At 40.4% G+C, this 18487-nt stretch overlaps 1 protein-coding gene across 1 annotated transcript in view; it reads left to right on the forward strand.

The window, feature by feature from the left end:
• The window catches only part of DNAJC11 (DnaJ heat shock protein family (Hsp40) member C11), a 165424-nt gene that overhangs the window by 120727 nt on the left and 26210 nt on the right, over window positions 1–18487 (forward strand). Inside the window, exons 6-8 of the mRNA XM_063437098.1 lie at window positions 2225–2347; window positions 8697–8770; window positions 14294–14483. Of these exons, the coding sequence (XP_063293168.1) occupies window positions 2225–2347; window positions 8697–8770; window positions 14294–14483 (387 nt within the window). The remainder of the gene's footprint in view (window positions 1–2224; window positions 2348–8696; window positions 8771–14293; window positions 14484–18487) is intronic.

The following is an 18487-nucleotide window of genomic DNA, read 5'->3' on the forward strand; positions in this document are numbered from 1 at the left end:
GCAGGAGAGTTAAGTAACAGCTCTGCCAGCCCCCCTCCTACACAGCCCATCCACTGGACCACCAGGGAGTGAGAGCCCCCTCCCTGCCATGTATCAAGCAGGGAGGGGGGATGAAAAAAAAATAAAATAATAAAAAATAATAATAAAAAAAATTAAAATAATTAAAAAATAATAATAAAATTGCCCACCCCGCACCAAGGCTCTGCAACACACACACACACACTGCACTCATACACACACTGCACTCATACACACACACACGCTGCACTCATACACACACACACGCTGCACTCATACACACACACACGCTGCACTCATACACACACACACGCTGCACTCATACACACACACACGCTGCACTCATACACACACACACGCTGCACTCATACACACACACACGCTGCACTCATACACACACACACACGCTGCACTCATACACACACACACGCTGCACTCATACACACACACGCTGCACTCATACACACACACGCTGCACTCATACACACACACGCTGCACTCATACACACACACGCTGCACTCATACACACACACGCTGCACTCATACACACACACGCTGCACTCATACACACACACGCTGCACTCATACACACACACGCTGCACTCATACACACACACGCTGCACTCATACACACCCTGTAAATACATATTCAATTAATATAATTTTTTTAGGATCTAATTTTATTTAGAAATTTACCAGTAGCTGCTGCATTTCCAATCCTAGTCTTATACTCGAGTCAATAAGATTTCCCATTTTTTGTGGTAAAATTAGGGGCCTCGGCTTATATTCGGGTCGGCTTATACTCGAGTATATACGGTACTATTGGAATTTTCTAATAGTGTTTTATTGTATTCCTATTTAATGTTGGCGAGACACTAAGTAATCTAGATGTAATAACTACAACGATAACACTTTGACCTGGGAATGGCGAAACAAGTGTTAAATAACTCACCTGCAGCAGGGAGTAGATTCATGTATTCTTCTATACTGTCTGTCTGGGATTTTGTGAGAGCCGCCTGAATGCAATAATTGGGGGAATCTTCCCTCCCAAACGAAAAGGTCCTTTTGATAGTACTAAAGCGAAATTAAAATCAAACTGTTAAAACTTTCATATGCCACCTACATATGTTCATCTCCTTCTTAAGATTTATAGAGCCCCCTTTTTCGCCTCAATCAGACCTCAATTTTATAATAAAATTACCTCTAATCCACCACCGAACTGCCCACTATTTTGTCATAATGACATTTTGCCTCATCCAATGAAACACTTCCAAGTGATGGTCATAGAGGTGCATTGATTCTCTACAACTCAGTGGTGAGCATTTAGTGTATCCATATGTAGTGTAGGTCTTGCAAAGATTGCAGTACTGAAATACGGAAGGACCTCTAGTGGCAGTTTCCTAGATGTGTTAGTAGGGAACACTGTAAATTTTAATTGAAAAGAATGCAGGGACAGGCTATAGACACCATCAACACTACATTAAGCTATAGTGGTTCTGGTGATTAGTGTCTATTAAGTTTCTTACTGCTTAACTAGGAATTAATAGGACACAGGTTTAATTACCTGCACCCCTACATTTTTACAATAGCTATATAATCAGGAGATATTAGCACAAGAAACGAAAGCACTATACAACTGTTGGAGGAGCAGTCTAGCGCTGCATATTAATGAAGTGATTATGGTGCCATATGGCTGCAGGCGCTGTCACCCAACCATTTTTGAGTAGTTTAACCTCAATAGTGGGCCCCTCAAATCATCCGCAGCCAGCCCCGCTGATTTTTATTTTTTTAGGGCCTATCTGACAGATCATCCTTACTTGCTATGTTTATTTCTGTATGATTAAAACACTATTTTTCTTTTACTGATAAATTCCCCTTTCATTTGTCACAAATAAACAGCGGTGTGGGTAGTTTTATATTGTGAAAATATATCCTCATTCTCCATTCATTCACTGAAGAGATGACTTATCTGTTGAAGTCATTTGACCGTAATCTGTGCAAACTCAAAAGGTTTCAGATTCTTATCTGATCAAGGTCAAAATAATATAACCGTCTTCACACAAAAGGGAAATGAATGTCAGCTTGGGTAAGACGGATATTTAAATGATGTAGGAAGCATGAAACTGCATCTGTGAAAGTCATATTGCTGCCAATTGATAAAGAAAACCTTCCGTTTATTTAGCAACATTTGCTCTTTCCTGTTAGGCACCTCTCACTGCGACCGACACAGCAATCCTCTCCGGGAGTCTCTCTACACAGAATGGTAATGGCGGTGGATCAATAAACTTTGCTCTGAGACGAGTGACCTCGGCAAAAGGATGGGGAGAGGTAAGGGGGCCTGTTAAAAGAAGGGCAAGAAAATGGGCAGTGTAAATAAAAGGAAATAACCCTGCAGACTGATTTCTGCATCACTTAGCTGAAAATATTCAGGTAAGCAAAACGCATGCAGCACATTATGGAAATAAATTGCAAAACAGGACAGAACGGTAGTTTGCAAACCGGTGTTTATGTAATTATGGCTGTCTACCATCCTGTCAGACACAATAGGTTTTATACATCGCTGCTTGTGTGTGAAGGGCAAAACTAATGGGATCGTCTTCTGCTTGCTGCGTCTTATGTTGCAGAACAGCCTGCGCCTGTATAGGTGATTAACGGGTATCAATTATTACTAAAGTCCCCAAGGCTACTAGTTAGCATGTCGGGTAGGAAAAAAAAAAAGCAGAAACAAAAAAATAAATATGCCATAGTTGCTTTCAAGACATGAACTTACCAGGAATATCAAATCCATAAATTCAGCACCTGTAGAACTTTGTGTTAGAGAGAGTTTATTTTTATTCCTTTTTCCCACTAGGAAATCCTTTTCAAATTTTGGTGTATGTTTTTAATTTCTCATTCAACACGTGTTCCCCCAGGTAGGGGATACATTGGTATGATGGGGTTAAAAAATATACAGACACACATTTCAAGTTCAGCTTTTCTGAAATTCCTATTTTATTTAATCCAGAAGAGGACTAACCTCATTGTTCAATTCCTGTGTCTGTCTGGCAACAAAGCCTGTCCTTCACCCTTGTGGCACACAGAAAGTTAAATCTAGTGTCGAACATCACTGGCATTTTGGCAGCAGGGCTGTGTCAATGTAATTTATTTTTATTTTATGAATTCTTTGTTATTTGCCAGCTGCTTGTGGAAGCAACCATCAATGATTGAATAAGAAAAATTTTTTTAAATGTGTTTGTTAGTTAATCTGTGAAAGAAGCCAAAATTGTGCACATAAATACTGGAAATATGAAAGAATATTATAATTTTTGCAGGAACAAAACACAATCTCGTCCATTTTCACAGCCTGTACTGATCTTTGTAAGAAAATGCTTTTTTGTACTGCTTATAAAATGTTAGGTGCCTGCAAAACATCTTTAACTGTATCATTGAAAATCATATACATCTTGTTTGTTTTTGTTTTTTTAAGGGTGGTTGGGAGTTGCTTGCTAGCTTGTTTGACAAGCTATGCATATATATATTTTTTTTTTAAATCACACCATAAAGCAGAGGTCGACAACTCAGTTCACAAATTTCTCTTAAGTTTCTATGGCCCGTGCTCTTGAACTTTGCAGCCCACAAATACCCATATTGGTATCCTATAATGCCAGGAAAACAAACCCGTTTTCCTGGCACTATAGGCTCTTGGAGTGCCCCCCTCCCTCGGCACTGAAGGGGTTAAAGCCACTAAATCCAACGACGGGCTCCCTCGGCGCATGTGACCTCTCCTTCCCCGCCGACATCAGCTCCCGAGTGAAACCGAATGCGCATGGGCGGCCTTAGGCGCGCGCATATTTAAACCCGCCTATAGGAAATCGTCACTCAACGCTTTCCTATGGGGATCTTATTTGACGCTGGTGTAAACCGTGGAAGTGCCTCTAGTGGCTGTCAGGGAGACCCTGCAGTGTAAACATAGCAGTTTCTCTGCAATTGCTATGTTTTCAGCTGCAGGGTTAAAACTAGGGGGACCTGGCACCCAGACCACTTCATTGAGCTGAAGTGGTCTGGTTTCCCTTTAGTGGTCCTTTAATAGCGTGCTCGACCTTGCAGGAGCATCCTGTATGTGATTAAAGTTGAATTTACAAAGCAGGAGATAATTTACTTCAGAAGTTTTTAACATCTGAAAACGAAACCTTTTTTCTATGTGAGAGTCACAGCCAGGGGAGGTGTGGCTAGGGCTGCATAAACATAAACAAAAATTATTTAACTTCTAAATGGCAGAGAATTGAGCAGTGAAACTTCAGAGGCATGATCTATACCCCAAAACCACTTTATTAAGTTAAAGTTGTTTTGGTGACTAGTGTCCCCCTGTAATGTCTGCACGTACATGGGTCACTAAAAAAGGCAAAGTTTATTTTAAAACACTGTACCACAGGGAGATGATCAACTCCAGCTCTCCCAGGTGAAGATAGTGAATGCATCTTAAAAATGATTGTGTGTATAACTGAATAGTTATGTATGTATATTTGCATGAGAGTGTGTATCTAATAATATAGTGCCCTAGTATGGGATCTTTAAATATGGCAATTGCAAATAAATATACCAAATTAGTTATACACTAACCCGCTAAACAATCAAATGTTTCTTAATTTTGATCTTTCAACTGTTTAGATGCTTGCTCCCTATTAGGGAATCATATATTTAGCTATATAAATAAAGCTGGCCCTGGCCAATTTATAGTCATGGCATAAGGCCCTCGTGTGGAAAAAGGCTGCTGACACCTGCCGTCAAGAATTCAACAATAACAATATTATCTAAATGTTTGTAAAGTGAGATAATAAAGATGTAGAGAGTACAGAGTGGGGAACAAGGCAGAAGAAATAATAAATGGGAGACAGAGTAAAGCATACCTCCTACTATTTGCTCACAGACATAGTAGGAGAAAGTCAAGACTGGATAGTGTAAGCTATCGCAGTGCTACATAAATCAGTCCACAAAGTGGGACGACACAAATTTCTGTTTGGTTTCCTTTAACTTTTCTGCCAGCCGTTCCTTATTGTGGATGGGCCATGTTTTGTTGTGGATATTTTGTTTTTAATTTTGTCAGCATTTAATTTTTTTTTTTTCTTTATTCTTTTGCTTTGTTTTTGTTTAATAAAGATGAATGTTGCATAATGCCGGTTTACTAACATTCTTATAAGTGGGCCAGACACTGACATAAGGATTGCCCTTGTTTAGTCTCTTTTATAGTGTGAATTAAATGTTGTTCTGCATTTTGGCTCAAGCTATTAAAAGTCTATTTCCTCCTTTATTTTTAATGGAGGAGGTATAAAATGTGGTTTGCATCTGAAGCTAATTGTACAGACTCTCTGTTGCCGACGGCAAATGAGCATGGAAGAACGCTGTAATGTAATATTAGCTTCCCCCTGGAAATAGATCCCACTTAGGATTTTACAACTGCACAAAGAAGTAAGAGTTTGGTTTCTGTAGTTAAGTCTTCTCCAGCCCTTCTGTAGTTTTTAGTGAGTCGATAAATACTGCAACTTTAACAAGCGTTCGGCACTGCAGAGACCGAACAATGTCAGATTAACATTGAAAAGCAGCTCTGAAAGTCACCCAGACTGGAAAATGAGACGGTGAAAGCATTCTCCAACTTCAAAGGCTGTTCTGAAGCAGAACTGCTGACATGGTTTAACATGAGACTCTAGAGAGCGGTCCCCAGCCACCTGTGATACCTGCAAACAGTGGAGTGTAACCAAATCGAAATGCAAAAAAGCTGCAGTTCATCCAAAGACCCTTAATTAGATTCAGAGAGAAGAGTCAGTTATCAGGCAGCCAGGGTCTGCTCCGGAGAGGCCTCTTCTCTTTTATTCTTGCTTCCCCAGCTTGGAAAGAGAGCCAACTACAGAAAGAAGATTAAATCTGATACTCCAGTTATAATTTAAGGGTTGAATGGGGCAGTGGCCCAGGGCCGAACCATTTTCAGTTAGTATAAAAGAGTAAGACATCTGACTATTCCTAATATTCAGGGCTGTGATCCCTGTGATCTGCAGCGGCTGCATGGGTCACTATCCGGCAGACTTTTGGGACCTTTTGTGAATTTTCCACAAGATACTTCTTGACCAGTCTGGAATAGTTAGACATTATTTAACTGTTTAATTCCCTCCCTATGCACCCCAAACATTGTCTCGCTGTGAACATCTCTGCTTGATATATAGCCTTTGTGGAAATTAGCAATGTTGTCCTGATATGACAAACAGTGTGTAAGATCTGCTGTTTATTCTGTATTGTGATACATGCAGCATATGTATGCTATATTATGTAATGTGCAGCACTCACTGTGTATCCTATACTGTGTAGAATTAGATGTGGCATTCGCTGTGTGTCTGTTGTAATTGATGTAGTAGTCGCTATGTAAATGGTTCCGTACTTGTTCAGTGTTAATGCAGTCTGAATTGTTGAATTTGAAACTTTATTTTTTCCAGTTTAGCTATTGTGGTTTAAAATTTGAATTTCACTTTCAATCCCTGATTATTCTTGTGAATTACCATGACTGTGTTTCCAGTCTCTGCATGGTGTAGCATGCTCTAATATCCCAAGCTCCCACACACCTAGCTGTAATCTCTAGCCAAGCAGTGAGCTTAAAGAGACACTCCAGACCCCTAAAGCATTTTAGCTTGTGAAAATCTTTTTGTGAAGAATGTGTGTCCCCCCCCCCCTTTTTTTTTTTCTTCATTTAGCTTTCAATCAGAAAACCAATCCTATTACTTCCTGGTTTTGTTAGCTCATTGGAGCTAAACTCAAAACTTAGCAATTGCCCAGAGCACCAGTCTGTGATTGGACAGAAAGCCTTGGCAGGCTTAGAAGGAGAAGGCTTGCAGAGGCTGCAGACATGAGATTTGCAGCTTTTGCAAGCTGTTTTTGGATATACCCCAATGAAAAATAAATTATGCATGCATGTTTTCACTGGGTGCATAGCAATTAAACAGTGGTTTTTATTTATTTAGTATTTGGGCAGTGGAGTTGTTACCGAGTAAACTAGCAGAAGCCAAACACAGAGAGATGGATGCAGGTCTTCAGGAAGTAAGAAGTCTTTATTAACATACCGATCGGGCCTCAGATGAACGAACGTTCCAAATAGATCTGAGAGAGCAACACATGGTGTACATTCCTTATATAGCCCTATAACTCCTCCCATTAATAGCTACACCCACATATACCTTTTACCAATCAATGAGCAGAATATAGACTTGTACATCTGGTCAAACCACATGGCCCATCCAAGACAAAGGAAATAAGTGCAATTTCAGTTCCTGCATTCCTGCACATGCTCAGTACATTGATGACAGTATCCTAGCTACGTGTAGCTAACTAACTGACACAACATACACATGGAAATCTTGGCCTACTAAATTTACATTCACCGAAATTCCACCACAGTGTGTTACTTTAATAAAGCAGAGCCGGATTAAGTTTGCTTAAGGCCATAGATAGGGTGACAGATTGTCCCCTCCCTCCTAGAGGGGCCCTCCTGTTTCTGTGAGTACTATGTGTAGTGGTTGAGTGTTGGGTGTAAGAGACTCAGAGGTATATGGGGGAGGCTAAATGTGCCTGTGAGTGTGACAGAGTGGTGTGTGTTTGTGTGTAGTGTCTGAATGTATGTGTATGTTTTTCCACTTTAGTTATGCATTTTTGTCATGTTCGGTATATCTATAAACAGCTTGCAAAAGCTGTTGATCTCTGAGCTAAACTACAAAAAACTAACAGGACCAACGGTCTCATTAACAGCCGTGGGGTGTAATAAAAGTACAGATTTCTATTGAAATATGCATTTTTTTTTGTAAATCGGGGGGCCATGTAAAAAATGGTTTCATTTTTAACCAGATCTTACAGCATAGTGTTTTTACTATAGACGTTTCTATCTCTTACTCTATTTGAAATGTACCATATTTATTGGCGTATAACACGCACTTTTTCTCCCTGAAAATAGGGGGCAAATGATGTGTGCGTGTTATACGCCGATATACATATTTTTCGCTCTATAAGACGCACTTTTTTCCCCTCAAAAGTGAGGGGAAATGTCTGTGCGTCTTATGGAGCGAATGTGAAGGTTTACTTACCTGTCTTGAAGCGTGGGCCGGTGTTCAGCGCGCACCGCGGTACTGGAACTTTAATTTCAGGTTCCGGTTTCCGGCAGGACTGAAAGGAAGTGCGCACTCAGTGCGCGCTGTGAAGCCGGCCCATGTTTCAAGACAGGTAAGTAATTATGGGACAAGGGGAGGGAAAGTGCACTATGGGACAAGGGGAGGGGGGGGAGAACACTATGGGATGAGGGGGGGAACACTATGGGAGGGGGTGGAAAATACTATGGGGGGGACACACTATGGGATGAGGGTGGGGGAACACTATGGGAGGGGGGGAAATTTCCTTCTTAAAATGAGGTGCGTGTTATACGCCGATAAATACGGTAATCACACACAGGAGGCTCCTGCAAGCTATTAACAGAGCATGAGATTAGATATTAAACTAAAAACGTAGAAACAAAACGAAACAGTGCAACAAGGGTAGTTTAAATGGTCTGGGTGCATTGCTACTTAAAAAAGTAACGCTTAACATATATATCATATGTTAGAAAAGCCTTACAAGAGTTTGTTCAACTATAGATTGCAATTTAAATTCTCTTTACTCTCTTCTTTTTTAGTTAGAATTTGGAGCAGGTGACCTACAAGGACCACTGTTTGGATTTAAAGTATTCCGAAATCTTACAGCAAAATGGTAACGTAATAAAAAAAAAAATAGATATATATAAAATGTGTTACTGATATGAAAGCAATGAGTAGAAGTGTATTTGTTTTTTCTTTTTCAAAGAGATGCAGCAGTCCACTGCTGAACATGTTTAATGTGCTGAAGATAAGGTTTCATGTTCGTCTAGCATATTGTATATATGTATGTGTATATATAGCTCGTTGAAGTAGTCTGGGTGCAATGTGCTTTAACCCAGCAATAGTAACTATTGCAGTTCTTGAGAAACTGCAATAATTATTTTACACAGGGTTAACTCCACCTCCAGATAGACAGCCACTGGAGGTCTTCCTTGTTTGAAACAGACCTTTGGTCCATTATCTGACGCTGGAGGGAGCATGAGGATCTCCAGCGTCAGATTTTTCCCCAAAGGAAAGCATTGAATAAATTCAATGCTTTCCTATGGGGAAATCCTAGTGCGAGCGCGGCCATTGCCGCTGATGTCGGCGGGGAGGAGAGTGTGTGGAGCCTGACCCAGCGTTGTACGACATCGGCACTGGATTCAGCTAAGTGACTAAAGGGGTTTTAACCCCTTGAGCAACACGGGGGGAAGGGGTGTGAGGGGGCTCTGTTTTTCCTGCACTATAGAATCCCTCTAAGTACTCTCATCTGTAGAGAACCACCGTGTTTATTTGCATGACAAATTCACTAAAAGCAGTGGACTGTCCAGTAAAGATTTTTTCTTTTTGTATTTTAACATTCAATTTCTCCTTTCAAATTCTTTCTGTTAAGTTCTCATTCTAAGCCAGGTGATTTGTCGTACATTCATACCTAGTTACCCTGTTGCATATTTGGTGTTTTAATGCACCATTAAAATAAATCAATATAGTAAATAGCCTGCCAGAAGATACAGATGCATTGAATGTAACAACTCCATTCTGGATTAGCTTACAATTTATTGGTTGACAGCAATTCCCTTAGTGTTTTTGGAAAGTTACAATGGTATGCCAAAGTTCCCGTTAATGTGTTATACCTCTGCAGCTAAGCAGATTTTCTTTGTCAGCTGTGTTAAACTGAAGCTTTAAAACCTATAATTAGGGTCATTTGTGGAGGAAAGGAAGGTCACACATTCACAGCTGAAATGAGTCGCACTAGATTAATTTTTTAGGGTAGTTTGAGTTTGCAAGCAGTGATTTATTTTCCATCCAAAATAAGCGTATGACCCTCATAAAGAGTGTCAATGTTAGACTTTGTTATTTAGGTCGCTGTTTGTTTAACATCAGCAATATTTCAGTTGTGTATGCCTCACTACTGCAACTGGTTATGTAGGGCAAACATAACTTGCTTACCGTATGATAATGGAGGTGAAGTACTACGTGGGAGCCAGAAGGTGGCCCTATTACAGTGTAATTTATAAAGTTTGTTTTGCTATCTGTATCTTGATATGCCTGGCTGTCAAACTACTGTGTTTTTTCTTAAAAGTGAGCTTATGAATAGCGCAAAAATATGAGCTATATAAATTGTAAATAAAATAAAAAAAGAAAGTGTGGTTAACATATATGAAAAAAATATACTTCAAACCACAATGATCTAAAAAGAATATTTGAAGAGGATCAAGCCTGTGTGTAGGTTGGATCCCAAAAATAATTAAAATTAAAAAACATAATTGGCAGATGAAAGTAGGTTTAAAGTACATATGTTTTCTAACCCTATTAAAAGCTTACGTATAGAGTGTAATTGATAAAATTATTTGTGTGCCACTTTTTTATTTTTTTTTATTTTTTATAATGTCTAGTGTTCATTTTTACCTGCTATGTTTTAAAAGTTTATATATTCTTCAGAGTATGTTTACATTAATGGGACCGATTTTGTGATAGGAAGATATAGGCTAGGGCTCGACAAATCCCATACGCCAGGTCGCCATGGCGACTAGGATTTTAGTCCTGGCACCTGGGATTTGTTTGCCCATTCAGCCCCTAAGGTGGTCGGTTGCCTATGAGTGGAGACGGCGGCTCTACGGCCAGCTCATAAAAAGCATGGGCATGTGGTCGGCCGGCTAGCCAGCCAGCCAGCTAGCTAGCGGAGAGCATGGGGTGTGCGCACAGGCGGCAGGCTCCTGGAAGATTGAGGCAGATGCGCGAGGAAGCTGAAACCTCCCTCCCGCGTCCTCCAGTGATGCCGGGAGCCGGAATATGGCGATATTCCGGCCCCGGCATCACTAAACAGCGCTCTATGGCGCAGAGCATGGAGATGATTGAAGTCCCACTGGACCCCAGGGAAAGCCAAACCACTCCGGCTAGGGAGTGTGAGTGTGTGTGTGTGAGTGAGTATGAGTATGTGAGTGTCAGTGACTGAGTGTGTGTCAGTGAATGTGTGTGTCAGTGAGCGAGTGTGTATTTAGGTGACCGGTCCCCCTCCAATCACATGGGTAAGGGGTTTTTACTCACCTTTCCCCCCCCCCCCCCACGCGGTCCTGGTCTCGACGCAGCTGGCCCTGCTTCCATGACTGCGATCATCAATCTTGATGATCTCAGCCAATCCAATGCTTTCCCATAGGAAAGCAATGGGAGGCTATTGCGCATGTGTAGCAAAACTATTGCGCATGTGTAGCAAAAATGCTAATCAGCATCTCCTCATAGAGATGAATTGAAGGAGTGTATCTCTATGGGAAACATTCAGCACCTCCATGCAGACCATGGAGATGCTAAACATAGGTGCTGCATACTGTGCAACATTGACCCAGGATGCACTCTAGGGGCCGTCTGAGTGACTTAAACTAGAAGTGTTACTAGGCAACAATGTGAATACTGATATAGGCTGTTAAGTTCTTCTTTTCAGCTTATTTGTTATTGTAAAATAAAGATTCACAGGATAGAAACGTGGTGGCCAAAAGTTAAATCTCCATATGTAAAACTACTACTCCCATGATTCCATACCAGACTTAAAGAAACTCTATAAACAAAATTGTAATCCTCTCTCCCCCTCATTTTTATTTCTTTTAAATCTTTTTCACTTTTCCTAGATATGTTTGTTGCTCTTATACCTTTTTTTGTTCTCCTGTCTTTTTCAGACTAGCAGCCCCTTGGCTGCTAGTTTCATCAGTTTTGTTTTCATTCTCTGCCTTTATCTGTTTTGAGAGCCAGAGTGAAGAAACCATTCTACATGAGAATCTTTACAGGATCTATTTGACCACCCCTAACACAGTGCTTTTGCTCTGATCCCTGCTGCATTCTTGTTTTTTGTGTACATTGGAGGAGGTGCGTTCTTTAAGTTTCCAATTTCTTCAATCCTCATCATCATACAGCAGAGGATTAGAGTAGGAGTGACAACTGTGCGATCCGTTTTTCTGGCACTGGAGGATCCCTCTCCCTCCCACCCACCAATCCCCGGTTACTGAAGGGGTGAAAACCCCTTCAGTGACTTACCTGAGGCAGCGGCGATGTCCCTCGTGGCTGTCTCCTTCTCCGCGACGCTCCTCCTTGTGATTTCGTCGGCCGGTGGTCGAGACTGATCTCGCCCACCGGCCGAGGAGACCTAATGCGCATGCGCGGAAATGCCGTGCATGCGCATTACGTCTCCCCATAGGAAAGCATTGAAAAATCATTTCAATGCTTTCCTATGGGTTTTGAGCGACGCTGGAGGTCCTCACACAGCGTGAGGACGTCCAGCGACGCTCTAGCACAGGTTCCCTGTGCTAGAACCCAGGAAGTGACCTCTAGTGGCTGTCTAGTAGACAGCCACTAGAGGTGGAGTTAACCCTGCAATGTAATTATTGCAGTTTATGAAAAACTGCAATAATTACACTTGCAGGGTTAAGGGTAGTGGGAGTTGGCACCCAGACCACTCCAATGAGCAGAAGTGGTCTGGGTGCCTGGAGTGTCCCTTTAAGCATGCGTGGGATAGGCATAAGGCTATCCTAGATATAAGATAAGGCCAGGGACTAATGAAAGTATTTAGAAAATTGGGCAGACTAGATGGGCCGAATGGTTCTTATCTGCCGTCGCATTCTATGTTTCTATTATAGCCCGCAGTTCGAAGTGCTGATTCGTACGTTCCTAAGAATCAAAGTGCAGCATGAAAGTAAATCCAGTGGTTCGTCAGTCACATACCCAAACATCAGCCTAGACTAGACGAAGGGTACAACAGGAATAATTTTATTCAGGCTAGATGGCCGGCTTTTATGTGATTCAGAAGTATAGTGTACACGCCCACGTAATTCTGAGCCACCATGACTCTGCATAAAATACAAAATATTAAAATTACATTATAATACACATAAAACATATAGGAATCCCCATAAATGTCATATCCCCGGATAGCCTGGATCTGAGCGCCCAAGTTGGTCAAATACCGCACGGATCCCACGAACACAGCTGAATCGCCACCAGGGTAAAGTGTGGACCGACCGCTCATGAGGCGCCTGCCCGAAATAGTTCTATAGTTTCCGTGGTAGCGGTCGGTGAATTTCGGTAGTTCCAAGCCGAACAAAGCAACAAACGGACGGTTCCCCTGGCTCATAAGTAGGAACAGTGGTTCCAAAATCCATCCTCGCTCCCCCCCATCCCCGCCACCAGTCCAGATAACCCAGTTGTGATTAAGGTGTATTGGTGGGGTTTTGGGTTTTTTGGTAGAGGGGCATGACTAGCATGGAAACCACTGAATTCTAACAGATCGGTAATAGCCCATCTCACAAAATGGTAAATAATGTCCTACGGCTATATTTCCTTATTCAGAACTTCATTAACTAAGCAGTGACATTACAGCTTTTTGAACCTTGGTTCAAAAAAGTGCTTTTTTAGCCAAAATTTCCTCTTTGCTTCAGAGTGTTTTTTAAACAAGCACATATGGTTTGCAAGCACCAAATGCATTTCATCACATGATTTTAAGATTGCTACCCACTTGCAGTCTCGTATCAAAACCACAAAACAAAAAGAAAATCCAGTTTTAAAGGACCAGTATAGTGCCAGGAAACTATATAGTCCTTAGGTCTGTTACCCAATGCTTTCCTATGGACGTTCTGCGTGCTCAATGCGATTTTCACATTGAGCGTCGCGGAAGCACCTCTAGCGGCTGTCTGGAAGACATCCACTAGAGGCTGGATTAACCCTGCAATGTAAACATTTCTCTGAAACTGCTATGTTTACAGCTGCAGGGTTAAAACCTGGGGGACTTGGCACCCAGACCACTTCATTTAGCTGAAGTGGTCTGGGTGACTATAGTGATCCTTTTAAATAAGTTTGGTTTATATGGTGGCTAAGTTTTTAGCAACTGCAGCCTCACTTTACAGAGTATTTTTAAAATGTTTTCTATTAAAGGGAAACTGCAACTGATACACACGTTGCTTTACATTTTGCTGCCTGCTACAGAGCTACCAATGACACATGTATGTAAAGTTTCCTGGGACTATAATATATATTCTTTAGGGTTTTTTGTTTTTTGTTTTCCCTGTTATTAAGCTATTGATAACATGCTATATGTCTCTATCTTCCAGACTGCTTTACTGGTATTATGATATTAACCTTGTAATGTGTATACTTTTTTCCTGCTTTTCTTCAGTTTCTTCACCACACACTGCGCCTTGCAGTTTTCTTCCCAAGGAGTCCGTCCAGGTCTTACAACAGTGCTGGCTCGACATCTCGACAAGAACACTATGGGTTACATCCAGTGGCGGTGGGGAATCCAGTCTGCTATGAATACCAGTATTGTCCGGGACACAAAAACAAGCCACATGACCATGGCACTGCAGGTAAAACCTGATCCTTGATGGAAAATCTCATTAATTTCAATTATTAGCGCGTACAACATTCAACTTCAATCCAGAATAATGACAGGTTGAAATGTATTTTTTTTATTTTTTTTAAATCCTGTCCTAAAAAAAAAAAAAAAAAAGAGCCACACGAGAGGGGGGGAGAGCCTATCAAATGTATTGGTTGTTTTCATGCTCAGAGCATCCCTTTAAGATACTGAATGACAAGTGGGACTTTCCATATTTAATATTGGACATCTCTAATCTAGAACGTAAAGAAAGAAGCCTCTACAGCAACTCCAAAGCTATACATTTTTATTTCTAGTTTGTTGATTAATTAGTGTGTTGGGACAACTCAGTCAGTACAAACACTGTTTGCACGATCCAAAGATGTTTGCCTGTGGCCTACAGGGATGTACATTGAACAGCTGAATAACTATGATGATAACTTGGCTTAAGACTACTGCTCTTCAAATGATCTAGTATGCCAAAACTTAATAAGGTCTTTGTCTTAGTTCATGGGAGTTAGTGCATTAGATTCAATCTGATTCAATCAAAGGAGTTTTCTTTTACCTTGATTCTTTATACAGAAACAGGTTTGGTTCACCTTACAAGTCACTTTTTTTTTTTCTTTTTTCGAAGTGTATAGTAACCAAGAATGAAACTAAGACTTCGCAAACGCATGTTTCAGAGTTTGTAGAGAATTAATATACAAATCGCTTAAATAGTCAAACTATGACTATAGCTGAGTTGGACTGTTTTCCAGATCAGTATTTTCTGCTTATTTTTGTGCTTCAGTTGAGCATTTCTGCTTTATTAGTTGTTTTTCTTCTGTTTCTGATTGGATGTTCTCCCCCTCTCTAAAACTCATTTTTCTAAAATTGAGCTTCCTCTCTTACATCCTTATAATACTAATCTTCCTCTGCCACTCTCCATGCTAGTTAGTGATATGCGCTCAGCCCATACTTGCAAGCTCGTTGTCTTTGTGTTATTTTATTAATATATTCCGGCCTCATCTTTACACCTCTCATCCAGTCTGTTATTAAATCCTGCCATTTACAGCTCAAAGGCACTGCCCGTATCTCATGAAAGATGCTACGAAGGACTAATTTCTTACCTGGGCTTTTGTAATATACCTCTAAATGTTCTCTCCAGAAACTATAGTGCCTCTACAGTTCTTGGTAAATACTGCTGCCAGGCTTAGTTTTCTCTTCCAACGCTCTAGTCACACATCACCATCCGTCAATCGTTACATTGGCTTCCTGTATCCTATTCAATTTAAAATAATGAATTCTTACCTCAAACGCTCATAAGTCCCATATGTCAGATATATTACAACCCACCTCTTCAGAACAGCTTATGTGTTTCCAGAGTTACTGTCCTTCTTCAAAAATATATCTTAATTAGTAGGTCCAATTCTGCCAATTTTCCACCCTGTTACTTTTTGCTATCCTCCACAAAGCCCTTCCAATTGTGTTTTTATACCCCACTTCCTCTAGTTTGTAAACCTGTTTAAGCACTGTCCTTATCAACCTGTTGCTCCTATCAAAATTTGTAGTAGTTTTCTTCATTTGTTGTTAAATCTTTGTAGCACTGCAGATTAAGTTGGTGATATATAAATGCTATTAATAATAATTATTGAAGCCAGTTTGATTTCATTAGACTCTGATAAATATATGGAAACAAGGTTCACTTAAGAGAGTAACAAGCTTTTGTGTGTAAGGTCTTCAATGATAACGCAATGCTACTGGGGAAACCGCCTACTTCGAAAAACAGCATAGGGTGGCTTTTTGGCAGACTATGGTGAAACAGGAAGTGACTTTAGTCCAATGCCACAGAACCAGTGCTGAATTGTTTTGTTGCACGTACAAGGGGTGGGGGTGCGAGGGGAATTGAACTAATCAGTGGCTACTCATAACCCTAGCAAGGAAAACCAGCATGCACAACGGTGAGACGCAAACTGCAATGGAGATAGGACATGCACAGCATTACACAAGGAACACAGGTCTTTTTCTTGAGCTCCAGACAGGTTTGAAGAACATGTCTCTGAAATGTTAATCTTGCTTATGTTTACTACTCAGACTGGTTTACAATTCTTATAGAACAGTCATGGCAAAACCTATTGAAAGGAATTTGGAGTGAGCTCTATATCACCATCAACCCTAGATGCCCAATTTAATTTGTCATGTAAAAAATATTGATGCCTCAAGACATCTGACCCTATCACTAATGCCAAAATCAGTGCACATACAACACTTTGCAAACCACAATATTCCACATGGGAACACCTTTATTTAGAGGGGAGCAACCATGAGTGTAACTAAGAAACAGTGGGATGAGGAGGCACAAGGAAATTTTGTGGTGAAAGAGAATGATGGCAATGAATCAAGGGAGGAGTTGAATAGGAATTTGGCAGTGAAGGACAAATAGATGGGCTGTGAAAGGAGAGGGAGAAGGGGACCTGCAATTTACAAAAGGTCATACAATGAATAATCTTGTGTAGAAAATGTATTATGATACGAAGCAGAGGATCTAATATATGGTGGAGGATAACTTTATATAGTAACAACAAGAAACTGGTGGGGGGACTGGTCAGCAGGAAGAAAAGGATAAGATAAATGGAGAGAAATAGAACTTGAATGGGGAAGTGTGATCAGTCAAATAACAGGGAAGAAGTGACTGAGTTGAGGACAAGTTGAATCAGCATAGGTTGATGATGGCACAACATTTGGCCTTCTCATTTAGAAAGGTTTGCCATCCCTTTTATAGATGTAACTACACACATGCAAGCTTTAAGGTATATATTTTATTGTCTTAATTTCAGAACTGCAATTGGAAAATACAGAAATTACATAAAAAGATTAATTACTGTAAAAGGTTTATTTAAACACACATGGTTTCTTCCATTGTGCATAGTATCTAAATCTCTACAACAAGCCGCAAAATCTGCAGGAATCACTTGAGGTTTTATTCCACAGTGAATTTTGCCTTTGAAAACTGGTTCCACTCCACTTAAGATGAATTTGAGAGTAAGGGTATAATTAAAGCCCAAATCACTATAACCGTTATATGAATGTTTTATGCAGTTCAATTACAGTCTTTAATAAATGTACGTTTTACGATTCCTTTTTGGGCTATTTTGGCTGATGCATAGCTTCACCTAACCATAAATATGAAAGTACGCTACATTAAAAATACTAATGTAAAACAATTCTTGTAAGCATTCATGGGACATTTCTATGTGCATTTTTTTCCCCACTGCTAAATAGGCTTTCAGCTTCCTATTTTTATGAGACAATAATCCACCGACTGATAGCAGCCAGAATCTGGATTAAACCATCACTTATCGTCCCTTTGGTACAGTATTGAACAAGATAATGGCAGAACTTACCCAGGTTACTGCCAATCACGCAGTAATACCCACACCCAGTGGGGAGTCATAAAAATAAAGGCACGATATCAAGCACTTAGCAAGAACCCCTTTAGTTTTATTTTCGATTCTGCATATTGTATTTTATTTTATTTTAGTATGTACATACATTTCTGAGTAGGTTTTGAAATAAACCAAAGGAAAATCAGGATAATCAAGTCGATTTTTACTTTTCAATTTCAGAATAATAATTCCAAAATTGGGATTTTAAAACCGTTAAAAAAATAAATAAATAACCCTTGCTTAAAGATGTACTGACACTTTTTTGGAAGTGAGTGCTCCCGATTCCATCATAAATACTCTTAAAATATTTACATGTGTGAGTGGTGCAGCTTAACCCCTTAAGGACACATGACATGTGTGGCACGTCATGATTCCCTTTTATTCCAGAAGTTTGGTCCTTAAGGGGTTAAAGGAACACTATAGGGTCAGGAACACAAACATATTCCTGACCCTATAGTGTTAATAACACCATCTAGCCTCACCTTACCCCTGTAGATATAGTAAAAACTTACCTTTATTCCAGTCTGCTGCTACTGGCTCTGCCCCTGATCTGCCTGCTTGGCTGACATCA

This window comes from Pelobates fuscus, chromosome 11 (assembly GCF_036172605.1).
Source record: "Pelobates fuscus isolate aPelFus1 chromosome 11, aPelFus1.pri, whole genome shotgun sequence".
Classification (NCBI taxonomy): domain Eukaryota; kingdom Metazoa; phylum Chordata; class Amphibia; order Anura; family Pelobatidae; genus Pelobates; species Pelobates fuscus.